Source organism: Pyrus communis, chromosome 15 (assembly GCF_041283825.1).
Source record: "Pyrus communis isolate YQ-2024b chromosome 15, ASM4128382v1, whole genome shotgun sequence".
Classification (NCBI taxonomy): domain Eukaryota; kingdom Viridiplantae; phylum Streptophyta; class Magnoliopsida; order Rosales; family Rosaceae; genus Pyrus; species Pyrus communis.
The window spans coordinates 579,350-595,558 of record NC_142579.1 but is presented as its reverse complement, the minus strand read 5'-3'; the positions used below and the strand labels follow the sequence as shown (position 1 = coordinate 595,558).

The following is a 16,209-nucleotide window of genomic DNA, read 5'->3' as shown; positions in this document are numbered from 1 at the left end:
GTGTGGCTGCATTTGGTGGTATCTTTCGAGATTTTACGGGTAATTCTCTTGGTTGTTTTGCGGGTTCAATAGGTTTGGCCTCTTCTTTGGATGCCAAACTACATGCTGTTATTCATACTTTATCTTTAGCTTGGGATAAAGGTTGGCATTCCTTATGGATTGAATGTGACTCTTCACTGGTTGTTCATTTTGTCTCTTCATCCTCACCTTCCTTGACATCCATCCCATGGAGGTTTTTGGTCAGTTGGCATAACTATCGAGTTTTACTATCCTCCATACAGGTTCAGATTTCTCACATTTTTAGAGAGGGTAATTAAGTTGCTGATTGTTTGGCCAATTATGGTGTTGAGCACCCCCGTGTACATTGGTGGGATTCATGCCCCTCTTGTGCTGCAGCTGCTTATTCTCATAACCTTTCTAAGCTTCCTTGTTTTAGGTTTTGCTAAAAGAGGTTTTCAATTGTGGTTATGAATTATTTAATGATCTGGGTTTGGCCTCATGCCCCCCTGACATATTGTATTTTTCTTGTTTATCAATAAATTCTCCTCAAAGTCTCTTCTCATGATAGCAATGCTGGAGTGGGACGAACTTTGTGGCCAAATTATATAAATAAAAAAACATGAACGCAATACACAAGCACAGATCGATCGAGTTCAAATAAGAAGAGGTACTAATATAAAGATTTATATAAATCCTTCCCCCACAAATAGACAACCAATTCACCATCATGATAGACACAGGAATTCATTTGCAAGGAAGCAATGCTTAAGCATTCAACATGCTGGAATTTTTCTTGCACCCGTACAGCTTATCCATGTACCACTGACACTTGCTGATATCACTTAAAATTCGTCGATGCACTGCACAAAGGTGGTCATATAATTATGGGGTTTTTTTTAATCATTCAAGAAGATTAAAATTTTAAAAAAAATCTGGTGATATTAATTATTGATTTTAGACATTTAATGTGTACTTAATTCAAATTCATATTATATTTTTGTTTTTATATTTAATAGAATTTTTTTTGTCAAAGTTTTTATATTTAATAGATAACTTATTTAATGTTATTACATTAAAATTTAAATTTATTATTATACAATTTTATTTAACTTTCTCCAATTAGTGTATCTAAACATCCATATCATAATATATTTTTCTAAATTAGGGTACCGAAATGCCTATACCTAAATATATTATAGTGAATCAGTGACAGATAAGAAACTATGTAAAAACATAAGTGTACCAAAATTCCGTACCTAATTATATGATACTAAATTAGTGTACCGAAATGTTGGTACCTAAATATATTATACTAAAATAGTGTACCGAAATGTTCGTACCTAAACATATTATACTAACCCATTGTACCGAAATGTTCGTACCTGAATATATTTTTATGAATTAGTGGCAGATAAGAAAATATGCAAAAACATAAGTGTAACGAAAAATCTCTATGAAAATATTTTCTTATATAAGATGCCTACCATAATGAGAATTAAAATTTATAATATTTTCATAAAATTTAAATTCATAAAATTGTAAATAAGAAAAAAGAAACATTGAATACATATGCTAGCATTAAATAGAGTCTAGGGACTAAAATTAATTTTTAATCTTGTATAAGACATTTTTCTAAACTTCATCTTATTTAGGGATTAAAATCTAGTTTTCTATATTATTATTTGCCCAAAAACCAAAGGTCATCATATAATTAGTTTGTAGTTTTCGAAAAAAGCGAAAACTGCAAACGGTCCCTGACACAATAAATCTTGAGGAAAATAATGAAGGGAAAAGGACGTAGCGAGCATTGCATACATCTTTTGGAATGCCTTGGAGTGATACTGCAGGCATCTGAACCACTGATACTGCTTGTGTTAGCCATGGTTTGTAGTGTGCAGCAGCAGGAGCTGGAGGAGCAGAAATAGCAAGAACAGCAGGATCAGCAGAAGCAGCAGCGGCAGCGGCAGCGCAGTGACGTGACGAGGACCCATCAAAGCATCCACAGCCCTGTTGGCCACTGCATATCCAATCTCAAAAGCCATACCTGCATGCAACAAGACCAATTCGAATGATTGTAGTAATTATGCACGGTTATTATAAGCAATGTTTTAAAAGGAAAAGGCGTGAGTGAGGCGTTAGATGGATAGTCCCGTCTAGGTGAAAGCCTTCGCCTCACGACTCACGAGACCAATTTTTTAATACATATTTTATACATATAACAATATAATAGTCACAAACAAGTTCAACTTCACATAACCAAGTTTAATCAAGCAATCAATTAATCAATTTCAAACATCTACTTAAGCAAGTGCATATTTATATGAGAGTCTTGGATAATATTTGGGTGGGATAGGTAGTCTTAAAAAAAGAGAAATAAGAAAAAATATAATAAATTAAAAAAAAAAGAATAATATAACATTAAGAAAATAATAATCCAAATAAAAAGATGTTTTCTTTTCTACGGCCAATCATGAGAATATTCAGGAAAATAATAAAAACAAAAACAAAGCAATGCTTATCTAATACTAGCCTCTTTGCACGCACTAACGTGCGTGCGAGAGACATTTTTGCATCACAGCGCTACGCGCCCCAAAGATGTGTTGTTTTAAATATTCTTATATTTCTTAAGTGATTATTTTATAAATTGTGGGTGTGTCTCCATCACAACAATTTCTTATTATTTTCAATCATCTAACTTAGTCTTTTTGCACCTGCTCATTGTACAGAAAAAATGAAATTTATGAATTACACCATGACCATTCCATATTTTTTTTTTTTTGCTTGCTGATTATTATGGTGTCATTTTTTTTGTTTGGCTGATAGAATTTGGTTTCACGAACTAAACTATGCTTGGTCATTATTATCACTTTGGTAATTACTAATTAACAAAAAAAAATAAAGTTAATCAGTGTAGTTAGAATTCTCTTATATCCATCAGTATCGTTTTACCCATATGTATTGTACAGGAAGAAAATCAAGAGTTGGGTTCCCTAGTCAATAAGGGATTAAAAATGGTGGATGTCATTTTCGTTTACTATGATAATGGTGTTATCGTTATGCATGCCTTATTGTCATATTGCCATGTTCCTTGAAGAATTTAGCAGCATATATTCCATCCAATTTGCACATATGTGAGTAATCTCTCATACAATTTTTACTATTTTTCCTTTAAAACAACAACGAAGATAAAATGGGAAAACATAAATGATTAAAAAAATCTGAAAATATGACATGTAATTTCATTTCTAAATACATGCTGATAAAATTTAATGTCCTTAAATCAAAATTTTCAGATTCATAAGTTTTCAATCAAAGTTATGGGACGGGCAATTGTTTAACATCAAGGCATTGGTAGAACACGCACCAAGTAATAATAAACTTGATTTTAATTATGACAAATTCAAACTGCAATGAATAATTTGGAAATGTGAATGCCTCTAATTGTTCAACGTCAAGGGGTATTACTTAAACATGTATGGGATGCTTCACCTATTTGACGTTAAACAAATGTCCAAGTTGCAGCTGTTTCCCTCTCCTATTAATGGAAGTGATTTACTTAAAAACTTGGAAATGTGAATGCCTCTAATTTATATATGGACATTATATAATTGTCAAATATTTAAAAGTCAAGCATTTGGTTGGAGCATAATTCGTTTGATTTTTTTTTTTTTTTTTTATGATTATAAGGGAGTGGGAATAGATGAAATATGGGATAGAGTTTGATACTGGGTAGCTTTTTGAGCATCGGTTTCAAATGCGAATAGAAAATGGAAATTTATATTCATTTACAAACGTAAAGGTGTAAACATATCAATATCAGGATCTGTACAATTTTGGCAAGAAATTTTTCAGACACTCAATATCCCAGAAGCGTAAAGGTAAGCTTATGATATTCTTACAAAAATGCTATGAGCCTCTCTGAAAAATCCTTTAGATATTCTTGGCTATGTGATACGGAGATAGCTTTATCTAACCATTGGATTTTTTGAATCACGTACTTCGAAAATGTAATATTCTTGGCTATGTGACGAAATTATGTGATTGTAAGCATTTATAATGGAGTGTGTGATACTAAGATAGCTTGATTGAGAGTTTTCTAGAAGGCTGGTACATATGATATTGGGAGTTTCGTTACATTCATGCCTCTTCTAGTTATACTCATGTATCAGCGTTTATTTGCTCCCTATCAGTAACCTTTGGAGTTGAGGATTCTAAAAATGAAAGAAATGAACCTAGAGATGCATATGAACTTGGATTTGGAATTTAACGCATGTATAAAACAGCACAGGTACATATTACAATTTTGAGTCCTCAAAGAAACCAAGTGAAAGCAACAATTCATACACAATTGAAAGATCGGATCCTCACCAATATCTGTCACTGGCTCTCCCTTATCTTTTCATTACCAAGAATACACTTTCCCCACCTTCCCTTTTCTTTGAGGCCTGACGAATAGGTCTGCAAACAAAATTGATGCATAAATCTTCAGAATATATTCCAAATGAGATCTAGTTTATGTTTCTATCAATTATTTAGCATGATTCCAAATGGTACTTAGCTTAATTATCGAACTAAGAAGGCACACAGCACACCACTTTATTACAAAATTGGAAAAAAGAGAGTGAAAAATATTCAAGGAATCAATTCCAACTATGTCTGAATTACACAAATCACAGAGCACATCACTTCATTCCAACTAAAATATTGAGCATTCAAGGAATCTGAACTCATAAATGATTACTAACTTTTTTTCCACTCAGCCAAATATGTGGTAAACTGCCAAAAAAAATAAAAAATCCAAAACATAAAAGCTGTACTGAAAAGCTGAAACATGCAAGGAGGGCTTTTGAGATTAGATGAAGAGAAGTTAAGGCTTTTGAGACCGAAGATGAAGACAACCCAGTAGGATAAAAAAAGGGTATCTTGCACATTCCTTTTTGATCATCTCATGCTTCTGAAAGTTAACATGCCAACTAAACCTTTCATATTACATTGTGCGATGAATTTTCAGCATAAATTGTGAAGGAAAGGATGTCGATGGAATGAAGAATCTTCTAATTAACTTCTAACTAACTTCTAACCAAAACAGTGGGAGTGTAATTAAGGTGTTGGATGAGGTAGAAAACATCAGATAGATGTTCTGATAACTATAACTATTTGCATGTATAACATAGGAGGCCATTCATAAAATGCAAACACATTCCGAAAGTGTCGAAAGTGCCAAGGCTAATTAAGGTTAGGGGAATTTTTGGAAATAACTCGGTGCTAAAAGAAAAAAGCCAACTGTTCTGCTATTCTCACCTTTCGTTTTCTTCAAGGCTCACTGCCAACATGAGCTCTACGGCAAGAATAGACTTTCCCACCTTTCCTTTTCTTCGATCTTCGACGAATAGGTCTGCAACCAATGAGTATGTAAAACCATAAAAAAACATGAATTGTATTTGTTTTAATAACTTGAATCGGATTTATAAAAATTGAAAGAGCCTGAAAAAAGAAAATATGACGACACAGTAAGTTGTAGGATAAAAAAAAGGGGGAGGACTGAGGTGCCAACTGAAATAATTCAGGGGGAGGACTGAGGTGCCAACTGAAACATCAAGTATTGGTACCAAAACACAAAAGAACTTAAAAGTCAAAATATAAAGCCTCCATAACAATATTTACTTTATCTCACATCAAGTATTGGTACAGAAAGTTTATACATTTGAAGTAAATCAGTTAAGTTATTGTCATGTTTCCTGCAAAAGATCGTAAGCACCTAACCAACTGCAGCTATATAATACCATGACTTCAATAATAAGGAAACATATAACATTGAGAGGTAATTTTAGACACAACTTCCCCCCCATCTGTTCGGAATGCAACCATCTTTTTGTTCATCACCCTTTGTCTAGTATGATAAGGAAGAAAGGCATACCAACCAACGCAAAAATTCACAGAAATGTGAAGGTCAAGTCAATCTATCCAAAAACTTAAAAAGTAAACTGTGAAAGGAAAACATGCAGTTATTCCTATTTTATTTCAAGATGATTAAATTAAAAGAAAGATCAACCCAAAAAAAACACAAACCAATGTAATTAGACAGATCCTTTAGCAAAAATCAAATCTTGGTAACATCCAAAGGTTCAAAAAACAATTAATCAAATTTGCAGCAATGAGAATGTTCATGAATAAAACCCATTACCAGAAAAAGCCAGTAAATGAAAAATCAAATTTGGGGATATTAATTCATTTCTGATGCAATCAGAAGATTCGAAACACTGCAGAAAGCAAATACAATTCAGAAAAAAATTTACAGATACATTTTTAAATTACAAAGTACCAGAGAGAGGTGGAAAGGAAGTGGAAGAACAGAGATGGAGATTGATATTGGTGGGTGGAGATATAAGGTTCAATGTTTACCCCCAAATCATTTATAAAAAAATTAAGAAAAAAGAAAGAAATACATACTGCTCGTGCTCCTCCTTTTAAACTCTTTGAGAGTTAGTGAGAGTTAGCTTGCTGAAATCAACAGTTTTCAATCAAGATCAACAATCAATCAAGGTTTTCTTCAAGCGATTATGTCACAAAATTTTCAAATTTGAAAGTGTAGCATTATCGAGAGAAATAGGTTTTAGTGTAAAAGAAATCTCTATTTGGTAGGCTCTCTCTAAATCCAGTTCCTTATAGCCTGCAAATGAGTTGTGGAGATAATTTTAGTGAAAATTGGAAAGATTATGTAGTATGCTCGGTAGAGAAGGAAGGAAGAGGACCTTTTTTCCATCATATCGCCACCTCCATCTTTGTTCTAGACAACGTCCCAGCACCTGTATTATAGGTTTGACGTATAACAAAGTTCAAAACAATCACATATTATGCATGTGTTTAGTTCACAAAAGAAATCAATGCTGATATTGTATATCGAAGATATAAAACTGTGTACTTGCCCTCTATCCGATAAAGGCACTCAAAATCAAAAGATGATGGTGAATTGGTGAAGCAGATGCTAAGATTAGCAATTGGATTAGCTTTTGTTCTACAATTGGTGATGCATATGCTAAGATGGCTTTGGAAAACAAAGCGATTGGAGTCATACCCTTCCAAATCAAGAGAAGCAAGTTGGCAAAATTTATCATACATTAGAGGCATACCTTTCTGAACTGTGCAATCAGAGTCGGCATTAAATTGGTAGTAGCCTGAAATTAACAATAAAAAATATATATCAAAATAGAGTCGGCATTAAACAGAGATGCAGGATAAAAATAAAATATGTCACGTATAAAGAGGTCATATTCGTCCATCTCATGCTTCTGAAACCACACAACGAACTCGTGAAAACCAAACTTAGCCTCCTTCCGATTACTCATCTCTAAATACTGGTGGTATGCAGTTGATTAGTGTTGAACCTCCCACCAAACACAAATTAAAGAAAATCCAAAAATTGCTCTTCAAAAGGGAGAATAATAAAAAAATAACTCACGTTTTTTTCGTTTTACTTTTGCTTCTCTTTTCTTCACCGACCTCCTCCTCTGCTTGTTCGTATTCGAGTTTCAGTCTTGCTGCCTTAATCTACAAAACCCAAAATTGACTACAGTAAACACAAAACCCACCAAGGAATTACCTCCATAAAAAATGCCACAAAAAAACACATTAAGCTCCACATTCAATCATCAACCCAAAAACTTGAAATCCCTCGAGAACTTGAACAAACCCCCCAAAAACCAAGGAAAATACAAAAAATCTAAGACTGTATCATATAAAAAGAAAATGCTTACCAGATTGTCTTTGAGTGAGTGCGTGTTCTGCCTCAATGCAATCTTTGAGAGAGCAAGAGTGATGGAAGCTACTAAGGACACATAAGGAAAGATGGAAAAAAAAAGAGAGAAGTGTGCAGATGATGGGACCAAATAAAAAAACTGCAATTGGAAAAAATCTTGAATCAAAGGTTGAAATCGAAAGCTAAATGGAAAGGAAAGTTGGGGTGCACAAAATGGAAAACTTACTTAAATATGGCGATCGGAAGAGAGAAGGGAAGATGAGCAACAGCCAGGAGATTGGGCTCCTGAAAGTGGGCGTCCGGGATCGAAGGTGTGAAGAGGAAGGGCTCCAAGACGACGTCCTGAAGTCTGGTTTCGAAAATTGGGCTCTTTTCGAATATTCATCTGTATATAGCGGTGGTATGTGGGCAGTTGTTGTTGAACCTTCAACTGAACTCAGATCATGGGAATCGTTGAACTGCTCTTTGGTTTCGTCGTGGGAATCGTCAAACTATTCTCTGGTTTCGATCGTGGGAAGTTGGAGTAGGACTGATAACTGAACTGGCAACTGTCTATTCCTTTTCACTTTCCATTAGGTTTCAAATTCTGTAGTTAATGTTATTACCTCTTTATCCTTCTTTTGGTATTAAATCCTTGATTTACGCGGAGTCATTAAGTAAGGGCATTTTAGGAATTATTGAATGCTTCACCAAACTGGTCTTCTCCCTTTATCTATATATATATAAAGTGAGAAGGCCAGTTTGGTGAAGCTTTCAAAAATGCCAAGAAAGCCCCTTCATTTTCTTCACAATTGAAATCCAAAAAAAATTCGAAAATGAGGACAAATTCGTAAACAACCATTACTGAATAGAAAACAAATAAAAAAAAATCTATAAATGGACGTGCTTAACAGTTAACCCTCATAAACTGCTAAGCAGTTATATTAAACAAAAAGAAACAACTAAAAGTAGGGGACGTGATGAATAATACAAACAAAATAACAGGGATAATTTTGTCATAAAAAAATATATTAACAAAATAGTAGAAGCAGTTTCTTCCCACTACCTTGCGATAATGGAAGGAAACTGCAGTTTTCTTCCAACCGTACCAGCAACCGCACTAGCAGAAATACAAAGGAGTTTTCTTCCCACTAATTCACTCAGAACCAACCGCACCAGCAACTTTCATGTAAGCTTCGATCTTCCTCTCACTCTATCTTAGTTACCCATTTGTTGTTCATCTGGATCTTGCTTTGATTAAGCTATTTGTGACTGAAACTGTCGCCTTCATTGCCATCTTCTCCAGGTACCCAACTTCCTAGGGTTCATTTATGGGTTTTTTTTTTCTGTCATTAATATGGAATGGTGACTATCTTACGCAATGGGTGAGATTGGGCATCTACAGAGCTACGTAAAATCCCCAAGTCCAGTTCTGATTTTTCACTCTTTTCATTTTCTTTGTTCCTTGCAGATTCGTGAAAATGATTGGGACTACAGTGTCGAAGCTTTGAAAATTCCATGGATTTACATGGTTGCACTGCTCGAAAATTTCCTCATTAGTTGCTTGGACTTTTGATTAGCATATAGTTCAATTCTCACTCTTCCCGGAGATTACATCTACTTCAAGTCCCATGTCTCCCTTTTCATAAGATCCCAGTACGTTTCTTTTCACCTCCATTTCTCCATTACCCTTTCGAATTTCTCCTTTTTTTTTTTTTCTCTTTTGATTTTGTTCTTGGGGTTTGATTCTTTAGTTTGATTTTACTGCTGGTTTTTTTGTTCTTTTGGGTTTAGTCTCACCTTTTTATAAAACCCAATTGTAAGATAGTTCCTATGTTTGTGCATAGTTTTGTATTTCAACTGTATTATGATATGGGTTTTTTCTCCTAATTTGCTCAATTGTGAGTTGAGGTTCTGCATGCGCAGCTTCTTATGTATGTACCCTTTTTTAGCTGTAAAGCTACATGATTAATCAATTTTAGGTCTGTTGATAAGCAGGTTTCTGCCTATTTTTGTTTTCTTACTGTGTATGTAGATTGGTATGAATAAGTGGCCATACTATTTCAGTGTTTGTTGGGGATGAGAGTGGAATCATAAACCGAATAGCAGGAGTTTTCGCCACGAGAGGTTACAATATCGAGTCTCATGCTGTTGGTTTGAACAAGGACAAGGCTCTCTTTACCATAGTTGTGTCTGGGACTGAAAAGGTGTTGAGGCAGGTTGTTGAATAGCTCAACAAGTTGGTGAATGTGACAAAGGTTAGTGGACGTCTTTAGTATTTCGTGTAAAACCTTTTGGTAGTTTCTGCATTATCTTCACTTATAATTCTGCTTTATCAGGTCGAAGACATCTCAAGGGAGCCACAAGTAGAACGTGAACTAATGCTTATCAAACTTAATGCATATCCAAGTATCCGTGCATAGGTAAAAATTTCGATCATCCAACCAATATTTAGATAATCGTTCTAATATGTTTAAATGATCCACCCCTAAGAATAATCATCAGTAATATGTGGTTTGAATTGATTTCATTGCATTTCAGGCTTAATGACTTGAAGCAACGTGGTGAGTTTTATGCTCTTCGTTCGATTATAGTATATTCTTTTACAATGACTTTAAGTATTTACATAGACAGTTTTGCAATCTAATTTTTTTTTTTATTTATAAGTTTTTGCTAAAGATGCACAATTCAGTTTGGATGTAGCCTTACAATTTTTTTATTAGAATATGATGTTTTAATTGCTCTCTTGCTGAGTAAAGTTTTGGACGGTTTGGCAATGTGTAACTGAAGTTCTGTTTGTCATTGTATCCAAGCAAGTGTTGTTAAGGCATCATTTTGGTCACAAGTAAAGATTTTAAAACTCAAACAAAACATGAGATCCATAAATGATTGTGAATTTTCAGAATTTTTACTTCGTGTTGGTGATGGGAATGAAGATGTTATTATGGATGATATGGTAAAACTACCTGAATGCATGGTGATACCATGGGAGAGTGAGCATTCCATTAATCAATTAATTGCCAAAATCTTCCCTGACTTAGAGGATCATATAAATGATGCAACCTACATGGTGGAAAGAGCAGTGGTAACTCCTACAAATGAAGATGTTGATATGTTGAATGAAAAGATAATCAATATGTTTCCGGGTTTAGAAGAGACAATGTATTCATTTGATTCAGTTGAGGATGACGCAAGGAATTTGTATCAGCCAGAGTTCTTGAATTCAATCTCACTTGGTGGTTTGCCTCCGCACAAGTTAACTCTGAAAAGAGGTGCTCCAATCATGCTTTTAAGAAATATTGATCCGAAATTGGGATTGTGTAATGGTATAAGATTATTGTGTCGTGGTTCTTACTGAAATCTTATTGATGCTGAAATTCTAACTGGACAATTTGCCGGATCCAGAGTTTTCTTACCAAGAATCTCTCTCAAAAGTACTGATACTGCTGGGCTTCCATTTGAACTTACAAGAAAGCAATTTCCAGTGAAACTAAGTTTCTCTATCACTATAAACAAATCTCAAGGTCAGACAATACCACATGTAGGCATTTACCTTCCAGATCATGTCTTCAGCCATGGACAATTATATGTGGCTTTATCGAGGGGGGGTCTCAAAGTCAACCACAACCGTGTTAGTAAAAAGTGGCTCCATAGTAGGCCAACAAGGTGTATTTACACGGAATGTAGTATACAAAGAAGTCTTGCTTCATTCCAGCTAATTATGGTGATTCCTAATAGGTAACAGCTTTATTAACGATAACCTTTCAGTATGCATTTCTCACTTATCAATTAACTATTTTTATTTGATTTTTAATTTTCTCACTATCGTTTGTAGATTGGCAATGAAAATTTGAAGCATCAATCATGAACAAATGGGTGGAAATTGCAGCATTGATGTCAATATGTAAACTTTCTTTTCAAAAGAAACAGTGACATATAGACTCTATGAGTATTGTGAATAATGTACATATTGTTATGTAGGATTTATATTTTGACATTTAAATTGTTTTGTATTTTGCTACGAGTACCTACTGTTTTCATCTACTATTTATTTTATTTTATTTACATATACTTGCTATTGTTCATAGGCTTTAGGTAGGAACTTGCATCTAAAATCGTATGTTGTTTGATAAGTGCATGAATAACATTTAAATCATTATTTTACACAAAGTAAAAACGAAAAACATGATAACTTTTTAGGACGTGCATGATAAAAAAAGTTCCTCTTTGCACAATACATTTAAAGTATATCTTGACAATTACAATAGGAAAAACTAACACAATACACCTTTAGGGGCGCGTAGCGCCGGTGATACAAAAATGCCTCTCGCACGCACGTTAGTGCGTGCAGAGAGGCTAGTATATATAGATATATCTAGTATATGAGAAAATAAATATTATAAATAAAAAGTGAAAAGAAAAGAGATAGTGGAGTAATAAATGTCTTTAAAGTGAGATTAGTTTTAAAAAGTAAAGATAATTGGGTAATAAATATGGCAAAGTGAAGTCAGTTTAAGCATTAAAAAAAGAAAAAAAAAATTAAAAACACAAACTCAGCCTAAAAAACCTAGCAGTCTTCTTCATCTTCTTCATCTCCTTTGTTGGTGTTCATGGCCTGCAACTCAAAGCATCTCTACAACTCTAAAAAATTTCCAGACTTTTGAAACTTAAAAAAGAAAAAGGGACGCACAATCGACACTTCAGGTGCCTAGGCGCGCCCCAAGAAGCCTATGTAAGATCCCACATTGCCCATGAGAGTGATCCTTTTATGTATATTCCCATCCCTACATAGCACAAGGCCTTTTGGGAGATCACTGGCTTCTGATTCCATGGGAACTCCGAAGTTAAGCGAATAGCACGCAAGAGCAATCTCATGATGGGTGACCCACTGGGAAGTTCTCGTGTGAGTTCCCAAAAACAAAATCGTGAGGGCGTGGTCGGGGTCCAAAGCGAACAATATCGTGCTACGGTGGTGGAGTGGGCCCGGGATGTGATGGACCCTGGGCCGGGATGTGACAGCCTAGGCGTGTATTTTGCCGACTCCCTTAAAACAGAGACGAAAATGGTGCAGCCTCGCCTCTAAGGCCGCCTAGGAACGCTCCAGGGCGAGTCTTTTAAAACACTGATTATAAGCAATCAAATGAACAAAAAGAAACTTACCTATCTACGTACGTACGTGCTCTGAATGAACAAAAACATAAATCCACCACTACCAGTTGGAGGTGGAGCTGGAGATGGAGAACGATGAGCTTGGCGAATTGCATGTGCATGGTAACCTAGAGCTGGAGATGGATAGATTCAAATATATATCTTTAAATTGAGTATTTTATATAGTTGATTTTGAGTGTTTAAACATGAATTGTGAGAGATTTTGCACCAAAAATACATTTTGTAGAATATGAAGACGATAATTTGGTGTTATGGCAAGGGAAAGAAAAACAAAACAAAATAAAAAAAAATAAAAAATGTTATGAAACTTAATATGAATGCCACATATATAATTATGTAAGGTAGCAAACCAAGTTAGACTTTCGGAGGCAACATTTAAAAGGCTTAGATAAAAGTCGTAGCATGGTAAGTTTTTCACCATGCACGTAAGGATTTGTCAGATGAAAATCTCTATAAATAGAGGTGTGTTTGTAACCTCAATACAACACATCAGATCAAGAGTAAAAAGTAATAATACATATATCCCTCCCCTCTTTTTACCTACATTATTTGTGTGATGCAGTCACAAAACAAATCCCTCAACTTATTAAAACGTATAAATATGATTATTTTCGTCAATTTCGTTAGACCATTGCTATAATTTATCATCTTTGGCAAATGTTATTTCTTCACTTTTGCCTACTTATAATATAAAATATATTTAAATAAATAAATATAATTGAAGGGGAGGATCGGCCGATCACGCCTGATCGTCCCCATATTTTATAGAATATCCCCTGCTTTTTTCTCCGATTCAGAATATGTGAAGGAACAGACTTGGAGTTGGAGTTGCAGAGAGAGAGAGCTTCTTTATGTTTGCCTACAAACCCAAATCCCTCTTCCCATCTCTTCCAAAACACATTTCAAATTCCCTACTTTCTCACTCCTCCTCCTCCTCCTCACTTGTCTCTGCACTCCCGCCGCGCCCTTCACTCCGCCAAACCAAGCAAGCCCATGCTCACATCATCGTCTCCGGCCACGCCGCCTACTCTCCCCTCCTTTCCCATCTCCTCTGCCTCCTCTCTCTCTCCCCAACTACTACATTTCACTACTCCCTCTCTCTCTACCGTTCCATCAAATACCCATCTGTTTTCGCCACCAATAACATGATCCGCTGCTTCGCAAAGGGCGATTCGCCTCTCCTTTCCCTGCTTCTCTTTTCCTCCTCCATGCTGCGATCCTACGTCAAGCCCAACAACCATACTTTTACTTTTCTGCTTCAAGCTTGCAGCAAGGCTATGGCTCTCACCGAAGGAGCTCAGGTTCATGCCATTGTTGTAAAACTTGGTTTTGGCGGGTATGTTTTCGTGAGGAATGCTTTGATTCATTTGTACTGTTCTTGCTGTAGAATTGAATGCTCGAAACGGGTGTTTGAGGAGAATGTTAGTTCCCGAGATGTGGTTACTTGGAACTCAATGCTGACTGCTTTTGTAAGGGACGAGCAGATTGGTGTTGCAGAGAAGCTGTTTGAGGAAATGCCCGAGAGAGATGTGATCTCGTGGAGTACGATGATCTCGGGTTACGTGCAAAATGGGCGGTTAGAACAAGGGTTGGAATGCTTTAAACGGATGAAGGAGGAAGGGATTAGGGTGAATGAGGCCACATTAGTCTCTGTTCTTTCAGCGTCCGCGCAATTGGGGTTGCTCGAACATGGTAGATTAGTTCACTCCCTTGCTGAGTCTTTGAATTTTCCGTTGACTGCTTGCCTCGGCACAGCTCTGATTGACATGTATGCAAAATGTGGATGCATCGAACAGTCTAAGCTCTTGTTTAAAAACATGCCCCAGAGAGACATTTGGACATGGAATGTCATGATCTGCGGATTGGCATCACATGGCCTTGGGAAGGAAGCACTTGCACTTTTTTACAGGTTCGTTGATGAGGGTTTCCGTCCCGCAAATGTGACTTTCATTGGTGTCTTGGGTGCCTGTAGTAGAGCAGGTTTGGTAAGCGAAGGAAGACGTCATTTTAAGTTGATGACGGAAAAGTATGGCATATTACCTGAGATGGAGCATTATGGGTGCATGGTTGATATCTTGGGCCGTGCAGGATTTGTAGATGAAGCTGTTGAGTTGATTGAGAAGATGACGGTTTCCCCAGATCCTGTATTATGGGCAACACTCCTTGGTGCCTGTAAGATACATGGATCAATAGAATTGGGTGAAAAGATTGGGAACAAATTACTAGAACTGGATCCAACCCATGACGGGCATTATGTACAACTAGGCAGTATATATGCAAAAGCAAGGAAATGGGAAGACGTTCTGAGAGTTCGGAGATTAATGTTTGAGCAAAATACTAATAAAGCTGCAGGTTGGAGCTTGATTGAAGCACACGGTAAAGTTCATAAATTTGTTGCAGGGGATAGAGAGCACGAACGCTCTCTAGAGATTCACAAAATGCTGGAGACAATTGGAACACGAATAGCAGAAGCCGGCTACTCACCGAATGTCACATCAGTTTTGCATGATATAGGGGAGGAAGAAAAAGAGAACGTTATAAAGGAGCACAGCGAGCGGCTTGCGATGGCTTTTGGCCTGTTAGTGACAGAGGCTGGGGATTGCATCCGAATCATGAAGAATTTGAGAGTTTGTGAGGATTGTCATGAGGTAAGCAAGATAATTTCGAAGGTGTTTGAGAGAGAAATTATAGTGAGGGATGGAAGCAGATTTCACCATTTCAAGGACGGAAAATGTTCCTGCCTTGATTATTGGTAGAGTAGGCTTTGCTTTCTGGAGCTATTACCCTGCCTTGTTCACTGATCTCTGGAAAACTATTTAGTAACCATTTTGGTCTCCCCTATCCTCTTCTTGTTATGCCGTTACCAATCGCTCGAGAACCACGATCTTTGGCTCTAGAACTGAACCATTTCCTTGTATATGAGAAGAACTTCCAGATTAATAGGAAGGGAGTGAAATGAATCAAAATTTTCCAGAGTCTAGGAAAATTTTCAATGTGCCCGGACATGATCACCGTTCCACAATCTCCTACCACCACTTTTATGTCACTCCCGTCACCCACTACGACAACTACCTCTGTTTGCATTATCTTACCTTGCCTACCACTCCCATCCTCGCCACCGCCGCTACTGCTACTGCCACCCACCACCTTCACTCTTACTTTGCTACTAGCACCTTGTCACAACCATTACCACCACAACCTCCTATGACCACCTTACCACCTCCTCCCCAAACATGACTTCCACCAACCCCAACATGACTACCACCAACACCACGACAGCCACTATCGATGCCGGGACCACCGCC

At 36.4% G+C, this 16,209-nt stretch overlaps 1 protein-coding gene, 2 long non-coding RNA genes and 1 pseudogene across 4 annotated transcripts; 3 read left to right on the top strand and 1 right to left on the bottom strand.

Annotated features, from left to right (window-relative positions):
* Nucleotides 1-4,239: 4,239 nt before the first annotated feature.
* LOC148690320 (uncharacterized) lies at nucleotides 4,240-8,475 on the bottom strand. The gene is made up of 8 exons (XR_015957274.1): nucleotides 7,983-8,475; nucleotides 7,755-7,895; nucleotides 7,460-7,548; nucleotides 7,131-7,175; nucleotides 6,753-6,806; nucleotides 6,451-6,670; nucleotides 5,302-5,395; nucleotides 4,240-4,458 (listed from the first exon to the last, which is right to left on the bottom strand). It is a non-coding gene; the product is annotated as an uncharacterized LOC148690320 (long non-coding RNA).
* A 262-nt stretch (nucleotides 8,476-8,737) lies between these two features.
* LOC137716390 (uncharacterized) lies at nucleotides 8,738-10,199 on the top strand. Of its 2 annotated transcripts, none has more exons than XR_015957211.1 (4): nucleotides 8,738-8,924; nucleotides 9,207-9,391; nucleotides 9,803-9,993; nucleotides 10,075-10,199. It is a non-coding gene; the product is annotated as an uncharacterized LOC137716390 (long non-coding RNA). The 2 variants fall into 2 exon arrangements; XR_015957210.1 differs by having other exon boundaries at nucleotides 8,740-9,041.
* A 45-nt stretch (nucleotides 10,200-10,244) lies between these two features.
* Nucleotides 10,245-11,467, top strand: LOC148690319 (uncharacterized; annotated as a pseudogene).
* A 2,148-nt stretch (nucleotides 11,468-13,615) lies between these two features.
* Nucleotides 13,616-15,738, top strand: LOC137713530 (pentatricopeptide repeat-containing protein At5g48910). Its single transcript, XM_068452843.2, has one exon. It carries the CDS (start codon nucleotides 13,756-13,758, stop codon nucleotides 15,658-15,660), a length of 1,905 nt encoding a protein of 634 aa, XP_068308944.2. The 5' UTR covers nucleotides 13,616-13,755; the 3' UTR covers nucleotides 15,661-15,738.
* The last annotated feature ends 471 nt before the right edge of the window (nucleotides 15,739-16,209 follow it).

Coding starts and splice junctions, on each gene's coding strand:
- LOC137713530 (XM_068452843.2), top strand. CDS start 13,756: ATGTTTGCCTACAAACCCAAATCCCTCTTCCCATCTCTTCCAAAACAC.